This window comes from Phodopus roborovskii, unplaced genomic scaffold (genome assembly GCF_943737965.1).
Source record: "Phodopus roborovskii unplaced genomic scaffold, PHOROB, whole genome shotgun sequence".
NCBI lineage: Eukaryota > Metazoa > Chordata > Mammalia > Rodentia > Cricetidae > Phodopus > Phodopus roborovskii.
In genome coordinates, this window is record NW_026125939.1 from 64,279 (window position 1) to 89,390 (window position 25,112).

At 36.0% G+C, this 25,112-nt stretch overlaps 1 protein-coding gene across 1 annotated transcript in view; it reads left to right on the top strand.

Annotated features, from left to right (window-relative positions):
* LOC127218054 (glycine receptor subunit alpha-2-like) overlaps positions 1-22,401 on the top strand; it is a 46,552-nt gene extending 24,151 nt beyond the window's left edge. The window contains exon 3 of the mRNA XM_051179061.1: positions 22,056-22,401. Coding sequence (XP_051035018.1) covers positions 22,056-22,334 — 279 coding nt within the window. The 3' untranslated portion in view covers positions 22,335-22,401. The remainder of the gene's footprint in view (positions 1-22,055) is intronic.
* Positions 22,402-25,112: the final 2,711 nt, after the last annotated feature.

Genomic DNA, 25,112 nt, shown 5'->3' on the forward strand with positions numbered 1-25,112 from the left:
CTCCGGGAGTGAGACATCTAACCCATATCTCACTGGTCTTCTAATAACATGATGGAAGGACCATGCTGCTTCTGGAAATCTGTGAATGGTATTGACTGGTGTAGTGGCTCATCAGAGGATAAGAGAGAACTGTGCAGGCTGTCACATACAGTAACTTAATTTGGCAATATTTGCCTATCACAAAGAAAAGGGCCATTATGCAGAAAGGAGGGAAGACAAGGAGACTTACAGGGAAGGGAGAGGTCAGAGGAGGAGGAAATCAATTATGTAGCTGACAGTGAGGAGTCTATGGCCTTCAAAGAGCAGTAGCAACTTGGGGCCTTAAAATCACTAAGCTCTGATTAACGGTCAAAATATCTTTGTAGAGTTTTATAAATATATGAAGAAATTAGCTCTATGTGGCCAAAACCTATTTAAGGTATTTTTTAATGACTGAAGTTTGTTGTGGGTAGGCTTTTAAGCTAACATGTATCAATCTAGAGAAAAAAAATAACATGACGCCAATATATCAAGTTGTCTCTCTCTCTCTCTCTCTGTGTGTGTGTGTGTGTGTGTGTGTGTGTGTGTGTTTTATCATTGTGAAGAAAATGCATGACTGAACAACTTAAAAGAAAGTTGGATTTATTTATTTTGGTTCAAGGTCTAGTTCATCATGATGTAAAATGAATGACAGAGCAAAATAGTTCAGGTCCTGGCATACCAAGCTGCAGAGAGAGGACGGTAATAGGAAATCGCCAAGGACCTGACAAATTAAAGGAGTGGTCTCGAGTGATACCCAAATACCTCTGGCTATGCCCCAAAGCATGCATGCATAAGGAACATTTCAGACTCAAACCATAATGCCATCATTGGTCCATCTATATATCTAGGCAAGAGTTACTTTTCTTTTTGCCTTTTCCAATGTCTAGAGTTCACTCATATTGCTTGGCTCATGACTTTTTTCTCTGGTTTCAAAGCAAGAACACTGCATCTCTCTAATAATTCTCCCATGGCCATGTCTACTTCCACCCACATCTGGGAAAGAGTCCATTTTAAAATTCATTTGATGACATTGGTCTTACTGTCTGTATAACTCAATGTCTCTAACATAATCACATCTACAAAAATCCTTTGCTCTTTAAGGCCAGACATTAATAAGTTTCACATTATTCTACCTTCCACAAATATCAATGATTTGCTGCAACTCTTAGAACACACCCCATACATACTTAATACAGACTAGAAGTGCTATGAAAAAAAATGCTGGAAGAGTCAGTCCTCAACTAAAGAATACTTTCTCAGCCTAGACACATGGAGGAGGGCCTGGACCCTGCCCCAAATGATAAGACAGACTTTGAAGACTTCCCATGGAAGGCCTCACCCTCCCTGGGGAACAAAAAGGGGATGGGATGGGGTTTGATGGGGGTAATAGGGGAGGATGGGAGGGTGAGGGAATTGAGATTGTCATGTAAAACAAGCTTGTTTCAAATTTAAACAAAAAGGGGCAAAAGGAACCTTTAAAAAAAGAAAAAGAAAAAGAAAGAAAGCTATTGGTTGATGGCTAAATAACCAGCATTGTCAAACCTTGCTAGGTTAAGTCCAAGTCTCCAGAGGTTTAAGCTCAGTTTATAAACCATGGCAAGCCATTGATCATCGGCACACCCTTTATTGATGTTCTACCATTTTCCCATTCCTTCACCACACCTCTGACTTTGTCTTCTAAAAAGACCTCTTTCATGAAATATCCTCATTGTGAAATTATGCTGTAGAAAATCAAATTAAACTAAGACACACTCTCTCCTGGTCCAGGAACCTGACTAAAGTTACAGCATTCTGAACCATTCTTTGTTTACTGAAAACCAAACAGCTCCTGTAGTACATCTTGTGTTCACACTTTGGCAAAGAATCTAGGAGTGCTGAGTGCCAACCCTGAGGGCAGAACAAACAATCAAATTCTTCCTACTGAATCTTACAGTTGGTGTTGTTAAAGTTGTTCTGTGATAGACTTCCCAAATAAGTTGGCAACTTTCACAAAATAATGCTTTTGCTTTCCATTCCTGAAACCAAGCCTGTGGCTTAGCTCTTTAATACTAAAGACTATGATGGATGTCTTTAGTATTCCTTTACAGTCTGGCTCCTATCTGATATAAGATACTTTGTGACTCAAACTACTGTTATTTCACCATAACTAGACTTGCATAAAAAGATCGAACTGAATGAAGACAGTTTGGATAGTCTAAGCACAATACTCATTTTTATTCTATCAATATTCTTCTCATTAAGTGAGGAAACACTTAAGTGAATTTGGAGTTACTTTCTCCATGTTTGATGAAGTAGCATCTGATACAATCAACCCCATTTAGAAAACTGAATGATTCTGGTTCCATCCATGTAAGGCAAAGTTTAAGGAAATGGCCTGTCTTAAGCTCTTTCTTTAAGCTGACGGACAACCCTCAAATTTGTTGGCTAAACAGCTAGTTTTGAATGTTTCCTTTGTATCGTTCTTTATTAGAAGAGGAAGTATGGTACAAAAACTGCCTGAAACCTGTGCACATGCAGCTTTAGGGATCAACAAGAAGAAAAAGACAATTGCAGTAAAACTCTAATGCACCCTAGTTATTTCTGAGGAAATTCCTAGAAATGTAGGGTGTTCTGGGCTCTTAAAGAAAGCTTATTCTCTAGAAAGAATTGATGTTTGTGTTTACTTTGTGTTATAACATTAATAGTAAACCATTGTGTGTTTGTCTTGGTTCTATGAATAAGTAAACCAGGATTAAATAATTAAACAAATAGTGAAAAGTGCACTCTCACAGGTGGCATTCAAAGTTCTCCAGAAAATGGGTTCATTCACCTTTCTGTTAAAACTCACATCTTTATCACAGGAACCTACAGAGTGTCCCATAACTTTAACTTCATAAAGTGAAATGAGAATTGATGTCACAGACACCTCCTTTAATCTAAAGCAGACAGGGACTATGGTTTCTCTGGCCCAGAGAATATTTGGCATCATTTAGTTTACAACTTTGTGAATGAGAACTATGTGTGCTGCAGTAATCCAGTGGATAGAAGTCCTGAAACATGCTAAAATATCTTGTTGTTCGTGGACAAAGAATTATCCATGTGCCAAGAACAGAAAGGTTAAGGAAGGTGTAATATAAGGACCATATATGCTACACACAGAGAGAATTTAGGTTTCTGAGATAATGTTTTACTGTGTGAGTGCAATCTGCTTATGAACAAAGAAGTCACTTCTGTCCCAATAACTACAGCGCAGATGACCAAAAAGACAATCAAAATTTTCTTTAAAGTAGAACATCCTCCATAAGAGAGATGTTTCACTCTCTGCAACGTTCTTTTCTTCACAGCAGATGGCAAAGGCAGGATTCCAATGCTAGTTCTTAGCATACCTACAACACTCATCAACTATTCCCATGTTAGTGTTATTTCGAACAACAAAGCTGCTTCACATTTTCTCCAAATTGCCTGACACAGTGTCTGACACATACTTGTTTAATGTGCTGTTTAATGAATTAGTAGATCCTATGCAGTGCCTCATAGCTCGGGTATCTGAAAGGATAAATCCAACCATGTCATTTATTAGATGGGACATTTTAAATGTGCATGGCTATGTATGCTTAAGAGTCCAGAAAACTGGAGTTTGGGGTCAAAGCACAAGTCAGTAGGGAGAAAAATGGACAGCTGCCTAGAATAGTATAACTGAACTCATTAACTAAACTTGTTTGCTTAGGTACATACTAAATGTCTCTGGCTCTTTAACTAAAACTACCTTACATGTTATTTTGATGAACATAATTGCTGTTTAGTGCATAAGAGAGTCACAACCACATTATAAAATATCTGATATAATAAATGAAAGCATTTAGAAAAGAATAGAAAACACTATCTATGGCTACTGCTTAAGAGAGTTTGGAATCTCATGGAGGGTATTATAATTTGATTAAAGGTGGACAATAAAGAACAAAAAGAATCAGTGAAAAGAAAGAAAACCCCATGGAACTGTTTGGAAAGAGAAAACATGGACTATGCAATGAAAATTGCAAAATGAATCTTGGGTAATCCAATAAGGCCTGATCATAAATGTATTAATATTGGTGCCTGTATGATCTGTACTTTTTATCATGAAGACATACAATTAGTTAATAAAGTACAAAAGTGAATTCTGTAACTTTGAATACTAGATATTATAAAAGAGATTCTTCTCCAAGAAGCTCTTGAATACATGGAATTATCTCTCAGTATGTCATCACTAAAATCTACAAAAGTGAGGTACAAATAGCATATAGGATACAACAGTAAGTGTCATGGTCTATACAAGTATGGTGCATAGTGAAGAAATTCACAGACTTGAAATTTCTGTGCCTTGTTCAACATGGTAGCTAACAGTTGCAATGGATTTAAGCATGATTTAATTAGTCTGTCAGTTTACATCAGGACTCTGACAGGCATTTGGAAGCTGCTCTTTTAGATTTCCCTATGAATACGACATTCATATCATATGGTAGATACTCAAAAGAAATTTAATGAATGAATGCTAACAACAAAGAAGCTGGGACTATTTAATGTAAATAATTTGAATTCTGAGAAGTGGTTGAAGTCAGTTCAGTGTTTTACCAACAAGATTGTGAAAAAAAAAAATGAAAATTAGGGCATAGACTAGAAAATTTTGGAGTGAATCCTATTTTGCAAAAGTAAATATTGCTAACTTAAATGTTTATTATGTTAGATATATTAATGGATGAGAAGATATGTTAATGGATGAGAAAATATATGTTGGTCCAGAGAAAAACAGGTTTCTGTGCAAGTGTGTTTGGCAAAAAACACACATTAGATTGTTTTCCTTGTGACTTTTTCAATTTTATTCAGCTATAACATACAAAATTATATGTTATTTGTGAAGTATAACTTTGATGTATATACATATTTAATATAAGAGTCATAATCACAGCAATTAACATATCCAACTTATCACATGGTTGTCGTATGGATACTTGTTTTCTCTTTGCCCTTTCTTTTACATAAGAATACTTAAGCTCTACTCTCTTGGCAAATCTCAAGTATATATATGGTATAGTGTTTTAACCTGTATTTACAGTACAGTGCATAGATTATTCGTCTGTCATTACTGAAACATTACAATCTTTGACCAGAATCCCTTACATTCCTTCCTCCCAGCCCAAGTAATTGCCACTTTATTCTGTTTTGATGGGGTATCACATAGCAAATATGTTTTGAAAGACAGGAAATAAAACGTACTGGGTTCTCTGGGTTCTCTCTCTCTCTCTCTCTCTCTCTCTCTCTCTCTCTCTCTCTCTCTAACCTTCTCAGACACTGTTAAGAAGCAGGTCTAGATCCAGAAGCAAGGGCCCTGGGATTTTGTTGCTAAGATGGCAGGGATAGTACCCGTTTCTTGTACTAACTATTGTACCTCACATAACTCACTAAGTCTCTTCATCCTGTATTCCCAGCTGAGGACTTTGATGCCCATAGACCAGTAGGCTCATTACTTGGTAATCTGTGCTTTTGCTGTTGATGCTGTGTCATATTCATCTGGGTATATTTGCTTTCTTACAAGGCATACAACTGGGGAGGGAGGAATTAGCTTCAGCCTAGTTGTTCAGACCATTTGCTGTGAAAATAGGTCTTCTCAGACCCACGGGAGCTATTCTTTCTGCTGGCCATAAATCTATTGCACTAACAGTTTTGGAAAGGAAGAAAAACAATGCCAAAGTCCTTTACTACATGCCTTCTGCTGGCTATACAGGAACTCAGTTGGCTAGCAATTAAATAACAGATACTGGAGTTATTTTCACCTTGTGATCAATCTCTGTACTCTATGCTTTACTACAATCAATCTTCCCTCAGGGCCTAGAGATAGATTATGTTTCTGAAGTCTTAAATTTGGTAACCATAGTAATGAACCAGAGAGAAAAGGAGATGCACTCCAGGTACTTGCTTTAAAAACAAGTTTTCTGTTAGGAAGTTAGAGCTGAGGCACTAATAAAAAAGGCTGCAGGAAAGGCATAAGAGAGCCAGGACACAGATGATATACAAAACTAAATAATAAGCAAGAATTATCCAGTGTAGATTGTTTTTAGTTCATTTTGCTGCTTTGAGTGTCCTTAGCAGAAGCCACAGGAAAATACCTCCTGATGGTTTACAGTGTTCACCTGCATCAGTAAGTCCTACTCATCAGAAAAGATAGCTCTCTTAAGAGGATTATGCAAATTTAGGGGTATACAAGATTGGCCAGAGTTGGTGGGATATTGTTTTCACACCTTTTCACATGTATATTCTGCAGGTGTGGAAAGCAATGCCAGCCCACAGGTGCCCACTAATCACCTTTCCAAACTTCTAAGTCTTTCCCAAGCAATGTGGGTGATTACAGACTTAACTTAACCTATCTCTTCCAAGTTGGTAGAAAGATATCCAGGGCAAGACAAAATACAGACGATCTTATTGATCAAGTTCTCAGTTCTTGAGTTATTGACTCCCTGCAGAAACAAACAATGTACCAAATAGACTTTGAGTACCCCAGTATTGACTTCTCTCCCTCTGAGCAACTTCTAGCAGAAATAGTACAGGAGAAGGAAAGAAGTAATGATTAGGGAGGTTGTGTTGTTGTACCCATGCTATAGGTTTCCATGTATCTGGTTTGTTAGACTCTCAGAATGTATTCAATTCAATACATGTTTTTTTTTTTTTTACTTAATGCCAGATTGTGTGCTACTATTTAGGAGATTTCAAATTTTCATGCCTTATATCTTATATATTTGATATTAAATACTTCACAAAAATTATAGCACAACTGAAATGTTGTGGGATCAACTATACTGGAGCAGGTTTATTAAAACTCAGAACCATTAGAAAATTCTGGTAGTTAGCACATGTATACAGCTTAGTAACTATGTCTTTCATAAACTTCACTCATCACCTTCAGTATGACTTGCTTTCCTAAAGTTCTTACTTTAATAATTTTCACAAATAGTCAGTGGTCCATGAATGGGAGAGACCAACTAATATCGCCAGCAAATGGTTAATACTTGCCTATCTCTAACATCCAGGAATTCATGACCTTTCAACATGGTGCATTCTATATTCAACTGTAGAGTTTGAATGCTTCATCCTCATTTGAAAATTCTGGTTCCTCCTAATGTCAACCAATTATTTTTTATTAGTTCCCTTGAAACCATTAGTGTAAATATAAATCCAAATTCATAAAGGTCCTCTGCTCTTTAGAAATAGCTCTCAAATGATCCAATTTTATGTCATCTCAAGCCCAGAATTTCTCATCCCCCTATGGTGCACATTTAGGAATATTCAACACCCTGAAAGCATCCCTTCACCCTTCAACCTACTCTTAATGTGTTCTTTATCTTGTGATCCTATCCTTATTCCTATCCACTCAATTATAGACAGTAGTCTAGACACTGACACATCAATGAGAGTCTTTTGAGAATTTAAACAAACAGGTCCCAATACACGAAGTTGTAGAAGGATTTGAATAGGTTCTGATAGTATTGAAGCTGGTGTGGGCAGGTTAGTACACACATAAGTAAAAGGGAAACAATTAAGAAAAAAGCAGAAATAATAGTGAGTAATAGTCTCATTTGATGACTAGCTCATGGGAGTTACTAAGTTGGTTAACTGTTTATGTTCTCAATAAAAATAACATCATACTAACATTTATTGATCATATCATATAATCAAAAACCTATTATAGGTCCTTAAAGTCAGTTATCTTAGTGTATATTCTCAAAAACCTTATATAGGGTTTTAAAGAATGAGTCAGTAGAGACTCATTTTACCACACAGGAGACTATGTCACACAGAATGACTTCCAAATTCTTATATTGGTTAGTGGTAGAAGCAAGATTTAAAGAATCCAATCTGCTCATCATACACATCATTCATTCCCTAACCCTAGGGACTTGGGACATCATCTCACAATGATTTTCCTAAAATCATCTATGGTGGTTTGGAAAAAAAATGGCTCCCAAAGGTAGTGGCACTATTTGGAGGTGTAGCTTTATTGGAGTGTGTGTGAACTTGTTAGAGAAAGTGTGTCACTGTAGAAGTGAACTTTGAAGTCTCATCTATGCTCAAGATACCACCTAGTGCCACAAACCACCGTCTGTTGTCTGCGAGATGTAGGACTCTCAGCTACACTAGTACCATGACTGCCTGCATGCCACCTTGTCCCAACGTGATGATAATGTACTAAATCTATGAATCTGTAAGTGATCCACCCCAATTAGATATTTTCCTTATACGAGTTGCCATGGTCATGATGTCTCTTCACAGCAGTAGAAACCCTAAATAAGACACTATCCCCTATAAACTCTTTCCCATTTATTTAAAATAGCAAGACTGCCTTTCTGGGCTTTGGAACAAATCATCTCTAATTTGTTGCATTTGATAGCCATTGGATGCCTTGAGCATAGCAGATACCATATTACATTGTAGCAGAGAGAGAGAGAGAGAGAGAGAGAGAGAGAGAGAGAGAGAGAGAGAGAGAGTTTCAGATTTTGACCTCAACAATGCATTTTTGTTATGGGGTTATTTCTACACACAGTGGAATGAATAGCCATATTGGGGCCTCTACACACTAGATGCCACTAGAACACTTTCCCCGCAGTATGACAGAAAAAAAATGCCTCTCTAGACATTTCCAAATATTCTCTAAGGGGAAGCGTTGACCCTAGCTACAAACTACTGTTTTAGACCTATTACCTTATACCTATTGTGTATTGAAGAAAATAACGGTCCTTGTTTGTCTCCAATTATTAATATATTATCATGTTTGATAAATGTTAAATGAATAAAGCTACAATAGTTTTCTTTAAATCATTGTTTTATAGTTAAAATAATGGAATACTAGAATATATGTGTCCATTTTTGTATAGTCAGAAAAATACAGTACATTTTTACCAATATAAGAAATTTCACATACTAATTAGGATATAGATAGATGTGCAAATGACCAAGAGAAGCAATAATGAAACAGAGAAGATTCATCTGAAGCTCTGGATGGTAAACCAAATGGCTACAGGAAAATCTTTAGAAGCCAACATATCTAGCCAGAAATATAGGAGTCCACAAAATTCTGCAGTACCACATGGGTAATACCCAAGGACTCCCAACAAAAGTAGCCCCTGCCTACCCTCTGTCTTCCAAATCACCAAAGATTCTCTTCTGGCAAATCTCAACCCCAAATCCACACAGAGGTAAATTTTTCATGACCGTCTACAGATGCTTCTACAGGTATGGTGATAATAGTTAAACAATTCCTAATCCTTAACAATGAGCCCATTGACACCAAATGCTCTAAAACTGTGTGATGTGTGTTTGTGTGTGTGTGTGTGAGAGAGAGGTGGGGGAGAATAATAATAGTCTGGAGAATTTAACCAACAGGATTATCCAAATTAGACACCAAGTTCTTAGTGTGGTTTGCCATTGGTGCTATTGCTAGCACTACTTTGAATTTAGTAGTAGGAGCATCCCCTGATTACCTGTCCCCTCTATTCTCAGTGTTCACACTGTACCCAGAACAGATGGCAAATGATGTTAATAACTGAACAGCTCATAGACCAGATGGAAGATGTTCACCTTCATGCTTCTTTGAATTTAGTGTGTCTTTTGAGTATTCTAGAGATAAACTGACAGAAACTGCTAGGAAAGAATTTCCATATGCATGGCATAGCTACTCTCTTGAGGAATTGAAACACAACTATGTTATTGATTTTTCTGTTACTCTCTAAGACTACAGACAACATTAAGTGAAAACAGTTTTTACTTTATAGACTTTTGAGCAGAAAGCCAAATGATTAACGATTACACCCAGTTCCTTAAAAAATATGGCCCGCTAGGTGATGTGTGCACCAAAATAGAACAGAAAATATATACACTCAAAATATGTGGTCTTCAGAGATTGCATGGTTCATGAAGTGTAAAAGAAGATTTTTACCATGTATCTAAACATTTACAGTAGATGTTTGCTGATCTCTGAGCTGGCATGAGAGCAGCAACAGTTGAGGACTGAAAGCTAAGGGAAAATTACAAGATCAATGAAATGAGAGTCAAGAAAATTTTGAGTTTAAAAAGACCTGACTTGACTAACATTGTAGCAGTTTCTCTCTGGTTGAAATATTAAGAATAGGCATCATTGTGGGAAAGAAGGGTTTTGGAGCCACAGGACCACGTTAGAAGACTAAACAATATTAAATAGTTGGAATGATTTTCATGAGTCATAATGGGATGAGTCAGACCAGCATGTAGTGCTGGATGAATATGAGATTGAATTCTACCTTGAATCTTGCATTAGTTTGAATTTTGATACTTAATATCTTGTACAGTCTCATGCAAGTGCAAAGGAGACAAGAAATATAGTCTTTCTTTGTGCACATATATGAACAGGTGACCAAAACCATTTTGGGGATTGTTTTGCTCTTCTAAGAAATATCTGGAAAATGTAAACATTCTTGGTTGTCAACTAAGGAAATACTGGTGCTACTAGCATCTAGTGAGTAGAGGCCAGGTATGTTACTGAACATTATTAAAGGAAATTCCCATTTCCTAATAAGTATCCTGATTCAAATTTCAATAGAATAGAACAAATGAGAAAATGAATGGGTTTGCTAGATAACTAGGATCCTATAAGTCTTTACTTCTGTCATTAGCAGAAGTAACATTCATGTCTTAGTATAAAATATCCCTATAAAAGCAACTTATGGAAGAAAGGGCTTATGTGAACTCACAATTTAAAGATATGATTCAGCATAACAGGGAAAGCACAGCAGAGGGAGCATGAATCAGCTGATCACATTTCATCCAGTCAGAAAGCAAATAGCAATGAATGCTTGTAAACCAGCTTACTTTCTCCGTCTTATACTGTTCAGGACCCTAGACCAGGGAATGATGACACTCACCATTAGTATAGTTTTCCCCACTTCAATGAACCTATTTACTGAAATTCCACACAAGAACAAACATAAACTAAATAATCCCTCAAAGCTGTACATGATTCCAGATTCTATCAAGTTACCAATTAATATGAGCCACTGCAGGAACTCTCCAGATCCTTGCTTGTAATGGTTATTCTTCTTCATTGTGATCTTGAATGGGCATAGAATCATCAGGAAAATGGTGGGGCAAAACTCTGGAGATTATCTAGAAGAAATAGCCACTCTGAATGTGGAGGGTACATTCCTATTGGCGTAGGAGGTCCTGGGCTGTATAAAAAGTGTGAAAAGAGAGATCCAGAAGAGTGCTGGCATTTATTCTCCTTCTTTCACTACTTCTTGCATGCCATAATGTGAGCTATTTCTACACCCTCTTCATCATGATGAATTGAATCCTCTGAAACCAATAAAAGTGTCCTCAAGCAACTCAGTCACAGTGACTCAAAAGTAATCAATATATTGCTAGTTCTACAACTGAGTTCTCTTTGTTCTCCCTTGTTTGCATATTTAACCTTGTTATTGGGTCTGAATAAGAGGTCATGATGAATTTTTTTTCATACAGAAACTCATAAAATAACACGTATGATGTAGGCAATGGAAGAGATTATGTATAATGAAATCTAAGTGATACACAGCTTTACCACTAATGTATTAATTTGCTTCTAGAGATTTTTTAAAGATAAAGTTCTGTCAATTAGAATTTTAAGACTTAAAATAAATGTTTGGCAATGATCCTGCATTCATAAGGGTTCCCCTTTCTTTGCCAAACTCAAATAGATGGCACATGAGTTCAATTACTCTAATGTTACACAACTACTCCCTATCTCTATTTTGGCTAGTAATGGACAAAGTCTAACATATTTAGCTAAATAATTCACATATACCTAGCACATATCAACTTTTCATTGGCCTACCTTTAATATTTTAGTTTAAAATATACTCATATGCAAAAATATTTCTTTATATTCTGGAATACCCATCTCCTGCATTTTGTTTTACAAAATATGTGTTTTCTTCTGAGATTGAATATATAGGTTGAATTTTCATATAACATGGATGCTCACTAGCTAGCTTAACACTGTGCCAACTAGATAATAATCAAAACTAACTTGGTTCTTGATTGACAGTGCTGAGTTTAATAAAGTTTTTTCTCATTTCATGTAAATCAAATATATGAAAATTAGCCACATGGAAAAACAAGTAAGGCAATGGTTTTCCATATTGAAAGCACTTTTTTTTCTGCAACTCACTTAAGAAACTCTTACTTTATATATATTCAGTGTAGGAAGGCTCACTTACGAATTACTCTGGGTCATAGGGATATCAGGATAACTCAGGAAAACTAAGTCCTTTCACTTAAAAGTTTCATGGTAACCAACTATAGAAATGATCCCTAAAAGTATAAGACTGATCCTAGATGTGGGTCTCAGTTAGGAGGCCTAGAAAGTGTATGGTATCTCTGGCAAAGGAACCAGGATGTATCCCTAGTGCAGGAACTGACTTCAGGAGCCCATTCCCCATTGAGGGACACTCTCTTAATGTAGAGACACAGGGAAGGGCCTAGGCTTGACAGACTTTGATAATCCCTCATGGAAGGCCTTACCCTCCCTAGGGAGTGGATAGGGGATGGCATGGGGGGGGTCTGTGGGGATCATAGGAGGATGGGAGGGAGAGGGAAGTGAGATCGGTATAGAAAATAAGAAAAATATTAAATAAAAAAGGAAAAAATAAATTATACTATACTAATTCAAAAGAAAAGTTACATGTAAGAGTCTGGCAGCTTGTGTGTAAATATTTAAATTTTAAATGTTAAAATGCAGTAGGCCCTACTGCAGGCCATGGTACCAGTTGATACAGCTGCTAAGGCAAAACCTATGGCCATGACTCAGAGCTTAAGAAAGAGCACCCAGAATATAATGATGTCAGAGTGGAATTTGGAAGGACAAGTAGTTCATTGGTTGAAAATAGTTAAGGGATATCATATGCAAAAGGAATAATTGAACAAAACCAAATGTTCAATTCAGTTAAAAAAGCTGGTGGAAAGCAAGATATGGATGCCACAAAAAGGGATTGAATTTAAGAGTGGCCATAAGGGAGATAAGACATGATTGGAAAATATTAAGCTTAGGGATAAAAGCAGCAGGCCAATGTCATCATGTCTAGTACAGCAGAAGGCAGTGGTGGCTTCAGGATTTGTGGGGCATAGTGAGAAATAAAAATGTAAGGGCTTTGTTCATAAATTATACACCTCAAGATAGCTTCAGCAATGCATTAGGCCAAGCACAGGACACTTCTAAATGTTGGATCTTATGTGTCTGTGTCATTCATGCCCACCCATGCTAATAACTCTGGTAGTGGTTATCCATGTAGAATAGCAAGAAAACATTAAGACACTTACTTTCATTATATCTGTTTTCTGACTTGAGTGAAAGGTCTTAAACATATGAACCACCTAGAGATTAATCCTAAGGGACTACACTAATCATTATATTAGAGGCTTATACTCAGAAATGCAGAAAATTTGGCTAGACAACTCATCTCTTCATTTTAAAGATGAAGAACAGATAAAGCTAAAATATTGAGGCACTATCCCAAACTCAAGGTTATGAAGTAGAAAAGATTTCAATTTCACCCAAGCCATTTGGCTTCTAGACCAGGGTTTTCCTCTTCTACATTTAATAATGTCCAGGAGACTAGATTAGAGTAGGAGGAAAGGGATGGAAATTCTTTGAGAGAAAGATGAACCTAGAAAACATGAGAAGAACATCAATGGATGGTAAAACTTTCACGCGTAAGAAAATTGCTGTCTCCTTTTCTGCCTACTACTTTTCTGAGCTGTTAGTCAGGATCAAAAGTCTCATTCTCAAAAAAAAAAAAAAAATAACTGAATTATTTGGGTTCAGGAAATGTGTTAGTGAATATTGCTACAGAAGTGATTCTGATAAAATTCCAGAAAACACCTTCTATGAGTGAAGACAATAGTAGAAATTAGCTATTGAAATGCAGAACTTTTGAGCATCTGTTCTCTAGTGTGAAGGAGGAACAATTTTTGTATAATCAAAATGAAAAGTGGAAATAAATATTAAAACCCAAGAGGAAGCTACAGTCACAGTAGGGACAAAGGTGTGTCATTGATGATTTATACATGGCCTTGTGTCTCTTAGTATTAGTACTATGATTGCCCTCATACATTTTGGATAATCAATGCTCACCTGAATCCCCATATCTTTATCTCTGTGTATGTATGTATCAACAACCTCTTCTACTCTATTTAGATATCTATAAATGTTCACATTCTAAAAGGCAAGCAAAATTTAAGAATGGTTATTATCCATCATTGTGTTCCCAGTGCTTACTCTCATTTTAAGCATTGCTGTTGATTCTGTCACTATGTTCTCAGAGTGTCCTCAACCCCTCTGGCTCCTTTAATCCTTACTCCAAATAAAGGGAAAAATAGTTGCTATTAAAGGATACTTAAAATAAAATTTACTGAACTCTTTTTTTCTTTAAAAAATTACTGTTGGTTGATAAATAGAATGGTTGTGGTGTCCTCCAAGTGGAAGACCTGGGTACAATGAAGGTTTCAGTGAATCAAGGCAAAAGAAGCAGGCAGTCATAATTAAGAGATACTTCCCATTTCTCTCTTTTTTGCCCTTTAATACTTTCTTTACTGATCAAAATAAACAAAAAATGGATATTGAGTAGTCCACCATCTGGTCTTTTTTTTTTTTTAATGAACTTTTCTTTCTCTTCTGTGTTTTGTTTTGTTTCATTTATTTATTATATATACAGTGTTCTGCCTGCATGTATGCCTTTGGGCCAGAAGAGGGCACCGATCTCATTACAGATGGTTTTGAGCCACCATGTGGTTGCTGGGAATTGAACTCAGGACTTCTGGATAAAGCAGCCAGTGCTCTTAACTACTGAGCCATCTCTCTACCACCTGGTCTTAATTCTTATAGATGCAGCCATGATAAGTTTTACCTACCACTGATATTTTTATATTGAAGTAACTAAAGCATTTAAAGAGTATAGTCAGTCACTTTCTGTTTATATTCTTTTGCCACCTCCTTTACCTATCTATAAGTCTGTTTTAATATTTATCTTTCTATATTTTCCTTTATAGTTTAGACCATCTCATACTAGAATGTTAAAATGGTGATCATGTTTGACTATATGGAACATAGACATCCTAAAAATGGTTGAGTATCAATCACTTTATGTGGGTCATATCTGGAATTAAGCGAACTAGGGTTTAGTAGCTAATGAAAGGTCTGTCTATAAAGTGAAAAAAATCCACCAGGCAATCAACAAGGACTTATAAAGGATTTATTAAGCATGTATTAAAAATCCAGTATCAAAAAGATACACACGACTTTATCTCTTTTGTATAGCTCAGATATGTATTTCATAGAAAAACACATTTGTACTTCATTTTCTAGTAAAAATTGATTGATAAGTAAATGTGATGCTTGTAAATTGTTACCTTGAGAATGTCATCAGGTTTTAACATTTGTATCCTTCTGTGTATCATTATTGAGATGAAGCAAGAATTTTATTTTCTGAACAGGAGTTAACATCCCCTATCAACAAACCATTACAGTGCTGGTAGTTTTTCAGTAATACAATTCCTCTAAAAGGGTAAATATTGGAGCCCTAGGCAATGATGCTGCATCTCAAATAACTAAGAAAATATACAGGCAGCTTATTTCAGAGAGACTAGATTACCTGGCATGGATTCTGGAACATTTTCCACCAATGCCTTCTAAAAAGATTTATTTTTGTTTTGTATGTACATGCACATGTGTGTATCTGTGTGTTTATATGCACCCCATGCATGTGAGTGACCACAGAGGCTACTGAACATCTGATTCCCTGGAAATGGAGTTATAGGCAGTTGTGAGCCAACTGATATGGGTGGTTCTGGGATCTGATGCTGGGTCATGTATGAACAGTAAGTACACATTGTTATTGCATATATACACATGTATGCATATATTTACATATTCCTTAATACTATCTCCTCGATCTATATAATATTACTTATATGTATGTTTTCAGGAAGGCCCATTTGGCATGGGACAATCAGCAGGTGTTTTTTTTCTTTATTAAAAATAGATTTTTCTCCTATATAACACATCCCAACCAGTTTCTTTTCCCTCCACACCTCCCAGCTGCCCCCCACCTCCCATTTCCCACATATCAACTCACTCTCCATTTCTTTTCAAAAAGGCGCAGGCTTCCAGGAGACAATATCCAAACATGACAAAACAGGAGAGGCATATAATCAGACAAGGTGAAAGCTTTCATATGGTGGCTGAATAAAGGAAAAGAGTGTCAAAAGCAGGCAAAAAGTCAGAGAACACCAAGCTCTACAACCATAATGTATATGTGGAGGACCTAGTTCAGGCCCATACAGGATCTGTGATTGTTGCTTCAGTCTCTGTGAGCCCATGTAAGCTCTGCTTAATTTACCCTGTAGGCCATGTTCTTCAGTGTCTTCCACCCTGTCTGACTCCTATAAAAACCAAATTTTAAATCTTAAAAGATAGTATTTACTCAGGAACACATTCAAGCCTACACTTTCATAGTATTTCTAATTTTATTTTATGCTAATACTTCTAGTTTTAAGTACTAGGCATTAAAACTGGAAAATGTGTAACAACAATGACTCAAACAGCCTGTTCCAGTTACTGGGTGTTATAAATCACTTCAATGCAATGGCACAAAAAACTGACATTGTGTGCTCAAGAATTTGGAAAGAGCAGAGCAAGGATGATTTTTCACTGCTACATGAATTCTGAAATCTCAACTGGAAAACTCAAAGGTTGTCTCTTGCTTGACAACTGCAATGTTAGGCATCTGTAAATTTATTCACTCATATGTAAGGTATGTGGATTTGAAGCTCCCAAGACTGGAACTCCTTATAAGAATGCACATATATGACCTGATTGTGTGACTTAGCTTCATTTTAACATGGCAGCTGCAGGATAGTGGGGCTTTTTATAGGGCAGCTCCTGTATCCATGTGCAAATGAGCTATGAAACAGGACAGAATCTATGTCTCCTTTTGTACACTATCATGTGAGTTAAAACTGTCATTTTGCTGCATTATTTAGTTACAAGGAAGTCACAGGCTTTCCAGATCAATACATATGGATGGCAGGTAAAATATTGGAATAGAATATGTTTATCAAAAATTACCTCTATCACACCTCCCATCTATATGTTTTCTTTGAGGAGACTTTGAAACTGCTCCTACCAAGATCTGGAAAGCCTGTGACTTTCTTGTAACTAAAATAATGTGAATAATTTAAGCTTCTACGTTTAATTTTAAAAGCACTGAACAAGGCATAACAGTAAATAAGAAGACCCTTAACCTAGTATTCATTGTGCCTCTATATCAAGAATTAAGTGGATAATTCCTCACTGCAACAGATTAAAATTTGTTGTAGAGAAGTTTAAAGAACTTATTTAATTAACTATAACTATGCACATAAAGCACATTTGAAACACTGTTGAATGAATGAGGAAATTATTTTCAAGCATATGGGGACTCTTAAAATTCCATGTCACTCATTATTCACCAAATATGTATTAAACACCCACAGTTTGCAGGACAATGCATAAAATAATGATATTCAAACCTAGTATCCTTCTATTCAACCTCTGGTACTTGAGTGAGTTATTCTCTTTAGCTGTCCATTCACAGTGTGTGGGGAAAGGCTATAGAAATGGTATGAATGCGGCAGCCTGAAAAGAAACATGGATGTGCATATTTAAGGCTTTTTTTTCATGTGCTAAAAAAACAAGTTACTATTTAAATATCCCTTCTATTTTTTTTTTTTTTCGGAACTCGGGACCTTAAATGACTATTATCTCACCCAAGCAGTAGTATATGTTTAAATGTGAATTTCTAGATGGCCCTTGAAAGGGAGAATAGGAATTTTAAGGTTCTGCATTCATGGAAAGAAGAAAAGCACATTTAGTTTAGGAAGATCGAAAAAAAATATATGGTAAAGTGTTACTTCCATTTGAATATTATTTTTAGACTAATAATGAAGAAATGGTTATATATTTTAAAGACTGACATTAGAACTCATCAAAGCCAGTGGTTTTAAACATATTACATTAGAATCACTGAATGTTAAAACCTACAGATTCTAAATTTTTACTCCCAGAGTGTCTAATCCCACTGATCTTGAACGGAATGGGATAAGAATCAGATACAAGCATATATTCAAAATTTTAAGCAGCCATAAAAGAGATCCACAGCTGTAGTGTACTCTTCAAATTTCTGGCATGATAAATAAAATGATAACTACATTGCCTGACATCAACATAGTTTATAAGCCTCCAAGCTAAATCTAAGACACAAGTATCCAAATTCCTAGGCTGGATCTCTATAGCATTTTTACACTAATCATATGCCAGTTAATGGTAGTTAGACACATCTTAGTGGATACCTTTTCCCTGCTCACTAGCCCACTCTCATTCTGGGGAATGTTTTCCCTGTCTAAATAAACTGTCTCTATTTTCCCTGCCATAAAATATAGTAGTTAGAAAATCTGATGTTGCCTTTAACCAGTATGAAGATTAAGTCCCCTCCTCTTAAGAACCTGTGTGATCCCTTTCTTGCATGAAATAAGTCTTCAGACACTTAATGACAGCTCTGTGATGGTTAACACGTTTTCATTCCATATTATTGGAGTATTCATTTGAAACTTTGAACCAATTAAATATTCCACATATTTTTCAACTTAATGTTTTCTTTGGTTGAGCTACGCATTTCTTCTACTTTGTCTTCAACACCTAAGAGTCTTTCTTCTCTGTCTTGTAATGTGTTGGTGAGGCTTAACTTTAAAGTTTTTGTTTGACATCCTAAATTTTTCTTATGAGGTTTATTTTAGCCTGAGTTTTCTTTAGTGATCCAATTTCTTTGTTAAATTCTGTTTTAATGTCTTGAACTGTTTTAATTATTTCATTTAACTGTGATTTTTGTTTGTTTATTTGTTTTTATTTCATTTATTATTTTACATGTTGATCCCAGTTGCCTCTCCCTCTTACCCTCTCTGCCCCCTCACATGCACCCTGACTACCCTCCCCTCCCATCCCCCACCTCAATTCCACATGTAGGGCAATGCCATTCTGGTGGGGTCATGTAGATCTGACAGGTCATTTGAGCATGAGAACATATCCCTCATGGAGGGATACTGCCTTAACCTAGAGACAGGAGAGAAGTCCTAGTCCCTACTTCAACTGTGTTTTTATAAACTTCATTCAGGAACTTACTCACATCTTCTATAACATCCCTGAACATATTCATTATTGCTATTTGGAAGTTCTTTTCTTATACTTCAGCTATATTTAATTTCTCAGGACTTACTGCAATAGATACAGACTTCTGACAGTCTTTGCTGTTCATGTTTGTGTTTTTGTACTAGGATCTATGCATTTGGGGTTACTATGTTTGAAGTGTTTTGTGGTGTTAGTATCTAGTCTTGTCTTTGTTGGGGGGGTGTTCCATTCTTTGGTTGCTATTACCTGCTCTGAATCCTAGGCAAATGTAGAGACTATGGGGTCCCTAGTAGAGAGGGCTTCTTTGGATCAGTGAGTAACAAAAAGGAATAGAGATGAGCTAGGATGAAAGTCTGAGAGGGGCCTCTGAAAGAGCTAAGGAGAGTCTGGGTCTGCATCAAGAGGTGCATTTCTCATGAACTGAAGGTGGGGTGAGAGGAGGTTCTCCTACAGGAAGGCTACTACAGAAGTAAGTCTGGAGTGATAAGAAGAGAGAACAAGGAGGATTTTGCAAATCTCCTTCCTGAATTCTAGCCTGGTGTGGCTACTTGAGGTCCTTATCAAAAGAATTTCTGAGGTTCTGTGACCTAGCTCCAACTGATATATCTTCAGCACAACCACCACTCCTAAGGCTCAGGGAACATCACACAAGAAGTATTAAAAAGATTTAATGAGCTGGAGGAGCAGGATATTTGCTGTGAGATAGTAATCTTCTATATATGACAGGGAGGTACACCCATAAAAATCTTAAAACTGGCCACCTAAACAAACCTGTACAATGTCAGCACTAGTTGATATGTCAAGATGAATAGGGAAAATTTCCCAAGGCTTCAGCCATAGATGAAAAGTTACCATCAATTAATGGCTGCTAGGATAAGGGGAATTAGTGTTCTTTATGGATGCCCCCTGATAAGCTACTTAATCCCAAATGGTTAGTCTTAAACATGTACATATAAGAAGCACTCAATAGAATCAGCAGGCTCTTTTTACACACACACATGCACACACACACAGGTAACAATTGCAATTGAAGAGGCCATGTATTTGAGACCAGGTTGTGGTAGAAGTTATAGTGGGAAATTATAAGGTGAAAATAGAGGACTCATGTCTGAAATTTTGAAGCAATAATAAAATAAATATAAGTCAATATAAGGCCAATTGAATGTGCCTTCCATTACCTAGTCTGATTTTCCTGAAGACAAGATATATATGGAACATGGTACATGAAGTGACTAACTCTCAACTACCATCTCTATAGCTCAAATTCTAAGTCATTACCAGGTTTCATTACAATACTCAGTCATGTTTAGGACTTTTCTCACCAAAGACAGTTTATCACAATGGGAAATGTTGATAAAACAAGGCTGTGAGAACTCTACTGAACTCTATTAATCATTTTCAAGCAGCATGTATTTCTCACAGAGGGAAGTAGCATGTGGGTACTAATCTGGCAAAGTAATACACATGGAAGTCAATCTGTTCTCTTTCCTGAGTTCTTCAATGGCCCATCTGAACACATGAACTATAATTTACCCTAACTATTCTGGAATGCTTACATGTCTCTTTAATCAATGCACTGTCATCTCTCTCCTCATTATGTACTCAATGAAGTAGACTAAAATACCCACTCTTGTTTTCCTTTACCTATCCAGGTCCTCCTGTGACTTTAAAACATCATTTGAATGCACTAGGTACAATTTGTCCTCCTCACTCTATTTGGGATACAGATGAGTTTATATTCATATTATTTCAAAGTTCTCTATTTGGCACACTTTTAATATGTGACTGAAGGTAGTATAGGCATCAAGTTAACAATGATGGAGTAATATTAATACCAAATTCTTGTATTAGGGGAAATGTACCATTATCATTATCAGGTAATCTAAGAAGTGCAGTAGATTACATAGCATTATAAGAAGCAGCAAGCTAAAACAGAAGATAATTTGATCAGTGGCTATTTAGAAAGATACATTTGTATCAAGCAAGTCATTTAAATCACATCTTTTAAGCTCTACAATTTGACACCCCCATTTGATTCAACTCTATACTCTGATCCCAGTTGTCTCTAAGGTGATTTGCCTTTCACATCAAGTAATAAAAACTATTTTCTGCCTTGAATCCAATTTATGGAGAAATAATCAGCATAAAGCATCACTGGCATTGATGAAAATGGTATATTTAAATATGGTAAAGATTCTTACTGGCCAAAGATCAAAGTTAAAAACTAATACTGGAAATACATGACAAATAATGAATATTTAATCTTTGTTATATAGCTGAAATGAATGAGGGAACAAGGGAAAACAGTGTATTATTAAAGATTCATCTTAAATCAAATGTTAATGATAGAACAGAACCATGGATATACCATGAAAAAAGACCCTAACAATAACTCAGTAAAAGTATTTTTGGAGAAAGAAAAAGAATGAATGAAATGAATGAATGAATGAATATCACTCTTCATACATTTATAACATAATACTAGAATTTTGGAAACTTGTTTTAAAATAGTCTAATCAAGATTTGGGAAAGTCAATACTGAATGTAGCATAGGTTTTACTGTTTGTTGATTAACTAAAATGATCACAATCATTATTTTTATATTTAAATTCTCTGCCTTAAAAGTTAATGAATTATATCTGCACTATGAATAACTTAATTGAACTCAAAAGAATACTCCCTATTTCAAGAACCTCCTACACCAATAGTTAACTATAATTTATTGTTATAATTCTAAAGAATTTTAAGAACCTTCCATCAAATTTGACTGACAGTCTGCTTCCTGTCTCTATTCTCTCAGGAAGAAGATGTTACTCGTGAAAGTCGTTTTAACTTCAGTGGTTATGGGATGGGTCACTGCCTCCAGGTGAAAGATGGCACAGCTGTCAAGGCTACACCTGCCAACCCACTTCCACAACCCCCAAAAGATGCAGATGCCATCAAGAAGAAGTTTGTGGATCGGGCAAAAAGGATTGACACCATATCTCGAGCTGCCTTCCCACTGGCCTTCCTCATATTCAATATCTTTTACTGGATCACATATAAGATCATTCGGCATGAAGATGTTCACAAGAAATAGATGTACCCTATTAATCCTGGAACCTTCCTGCCTAAGTGTTGTGCTTGTATATATACAGTAATATTGTCTTTATATCACTTTGACAGAGAAGAATATTGAGGGAGGGGGGAGGGAGATCATGAGGGTGGGAATTCTGACACCTACATGAAAAAAGACAAGTTCTGTGGGCAAAGAAGAAAACTGCACAAAATTAAGATGTTGCAGAATCACATGAGCATAACTCCCATCCATAGTCTTTAGCATTGTTATTTCAGATGACACATCACTCAGACATGATGAGCAAAGTCAAATTCTCGAGGGCTGATTATTATCTTATGTTTGATTTGGTTTTGATGAACTCTGGTATTGAAAAGTTAGTTTAATGCACACACACACATACACACACACACACACACACACAGAGAGAGAGAGAGAGAGAGAGAGAGAGAGAGAGAGAGAGAGAGAGAGAGAGAGAAGTGCTTACCATCTGACCATAGTGACTAGTCTATAGTAAATTGAGGACCAAACTTTTTCAGGAAAATGCTGCCTCGTTTTTAAAACAAGCCTCCTGAGCTATGATATTTACAATGTCTGTAATTAGTGTTTCACCCAAGAAATCCTTTTGTGGGTTGTAAATTCTTTCTACTTAATCCAGAACACAACAACAAAATAAACTCATACGACAAAGAACAGATTTCTACTCTATTGTCTGTGTAGGTGTGCACTTTGATATAATTTTTTCCCTAGATGTAAATTGGGGGTTTCATTGTGCATTGTGTAATTGATTTACCAGTATATTCTCTTAAAACAAATGCTCATTTATTTTAGATCAATTTAGCCTACTATGTATATTTTTTCACTTTGGCTATATTTAAGTGTGACTTTAAGTGCCCAAGTGTAACTTAGCTATTGCAGCTGCTCAGCCACAGTATTTATGGAGGTGGTGTGTTCTGAATGATGTAGCTCAGATCAGCTTGAACTTCCCGTTTCTGCTCTCATTGTAGCTGTAACTACTGTCCTAATGTTGACTGACCTGTAATTTCTACTTTCAATCCAAGTGAATATCGTTTTAAATATCCTTGATTAACTTTAAAAGATGTAAAACTGTACTGTGATTTTCATAACCCGTTGCCTTTTTGGTACCAGAGCTACGTGGTTTGAATCCTGGCTTACATGTTTTAAGTAAGAAAAAAATAAAAAAAAAGATGTATTTTTGCTTACTCAACAAACAACCTGTAAAAATATATGAAAATAATTACATTTTACATGTGCTGTTAAAGGGATTATTTTAAAAAAGCATTTGGTCAATTTCAATAAAGATAAGTGTGCCACTATGTTATCTAGTGTCTTTCATTTTCTGTATTAAAATGTAAACCATTTATATGGCAATAATAACTTAAATATCCAGAAGTGATCTGCCTCATAAACTTGAATCATTTATATAGTTATATTATTTTCTTTTTATTATATTATTAATTCTTGAGAATTTTATACACAATGAAAAATAATCATACATATCCTCCAGTTCCTTCCTTACTCTTTTTAGCATTCCACCCCCAAAGAACGAACATTATAAAAGAAGCAGAAAGAATATAAGAATTGGCAGATAATGAGGGATGCTGTGAACTGCTGCTTGCTGAACATGACAGGGTGAGAGCTCTTATATTTTTGATGCTCATAGTAATCAAGATACTTTTTGCATGTATAAATATAGAAATAGGTCAAGTGGGTGACACACCCTTACAATCCTAGCACTCAGGAGGAAGAAGCAAAATAGGCTGGACAGCCAGCATGTACTCCACAAGTTCCAGTAGAGTTATGTGGTAAAACTCTACCAGAGATAAGGCGGGTGGGGGGATCAGTAGTAATCAATATGAACAAAATTTAAAACTGGGCGGGATATTTGAGACATTGAAAATTTCCAAGCCACCCAAGAGCAATAAAATCTGACAATGAAATGAAACTTTGAAGATCCACTGTTCCTGTTTCCCATCCCGATTTCCATCGGATTCGGGACCTAAAATGAAAGAAAAATTCTGAGAACCTAAGGGAAATGAAGTGAACTCATTGTAACTTTTGCAAATTTTCCATAACTAAAGATATGTATCATATTATTCTCAAGATGTTCCCTCATAAGTTAATGTTTATAGCTTTGAAACCTATTTAACTATTGAATTGTTTCTACAGAAAAGGACATTGTAAAGTGGGTAGAATTTTGAATTTTGAAGCAAAGAATTTTGAAGCTTAGCTGTCATTGTTGTGACTTTAGATTAAGTACTTAACTTCAAATAGTTTGTAATTTCAAAAGGGCTCAACACACATATTCTCAAAAGCTGATAATAGAAAAACTGTTATGAATAGTATAGTATTGGATATCTTCTGCACAAGACACTTCAGACAACCTATTTCTGGTTAAATGTCTGCCATGCCTTTTGCATCATTACCAAAACTTCTTTTTATGCTCTTTGACATTGTTCCCCAATCTTTTCCTTCGTTGGCAAAATATAAAATTGAGACTAATATCCCTCCTCAAATGTACTTGACTCTAGAAGTATCACAGAAAGGAAACTGCCCAACTTTCCTTTCTTTTGCTGTAATAAAAACCTCTGTTCACAAGCAATTTGGGGAGAAAATGATTAATTTGGCTAGAGGAAAGAGATTATGTTTTCATGGGATTTCCACATGCCCACCAAGCCTAAAATGTTCTGGAAGCATGTATAATAATACTACAAAAATAATGCTTTGCCAGTTGGCAGAGTCACATGAGTTTTTCCCAACACAGAAATCCCATGAAGTACC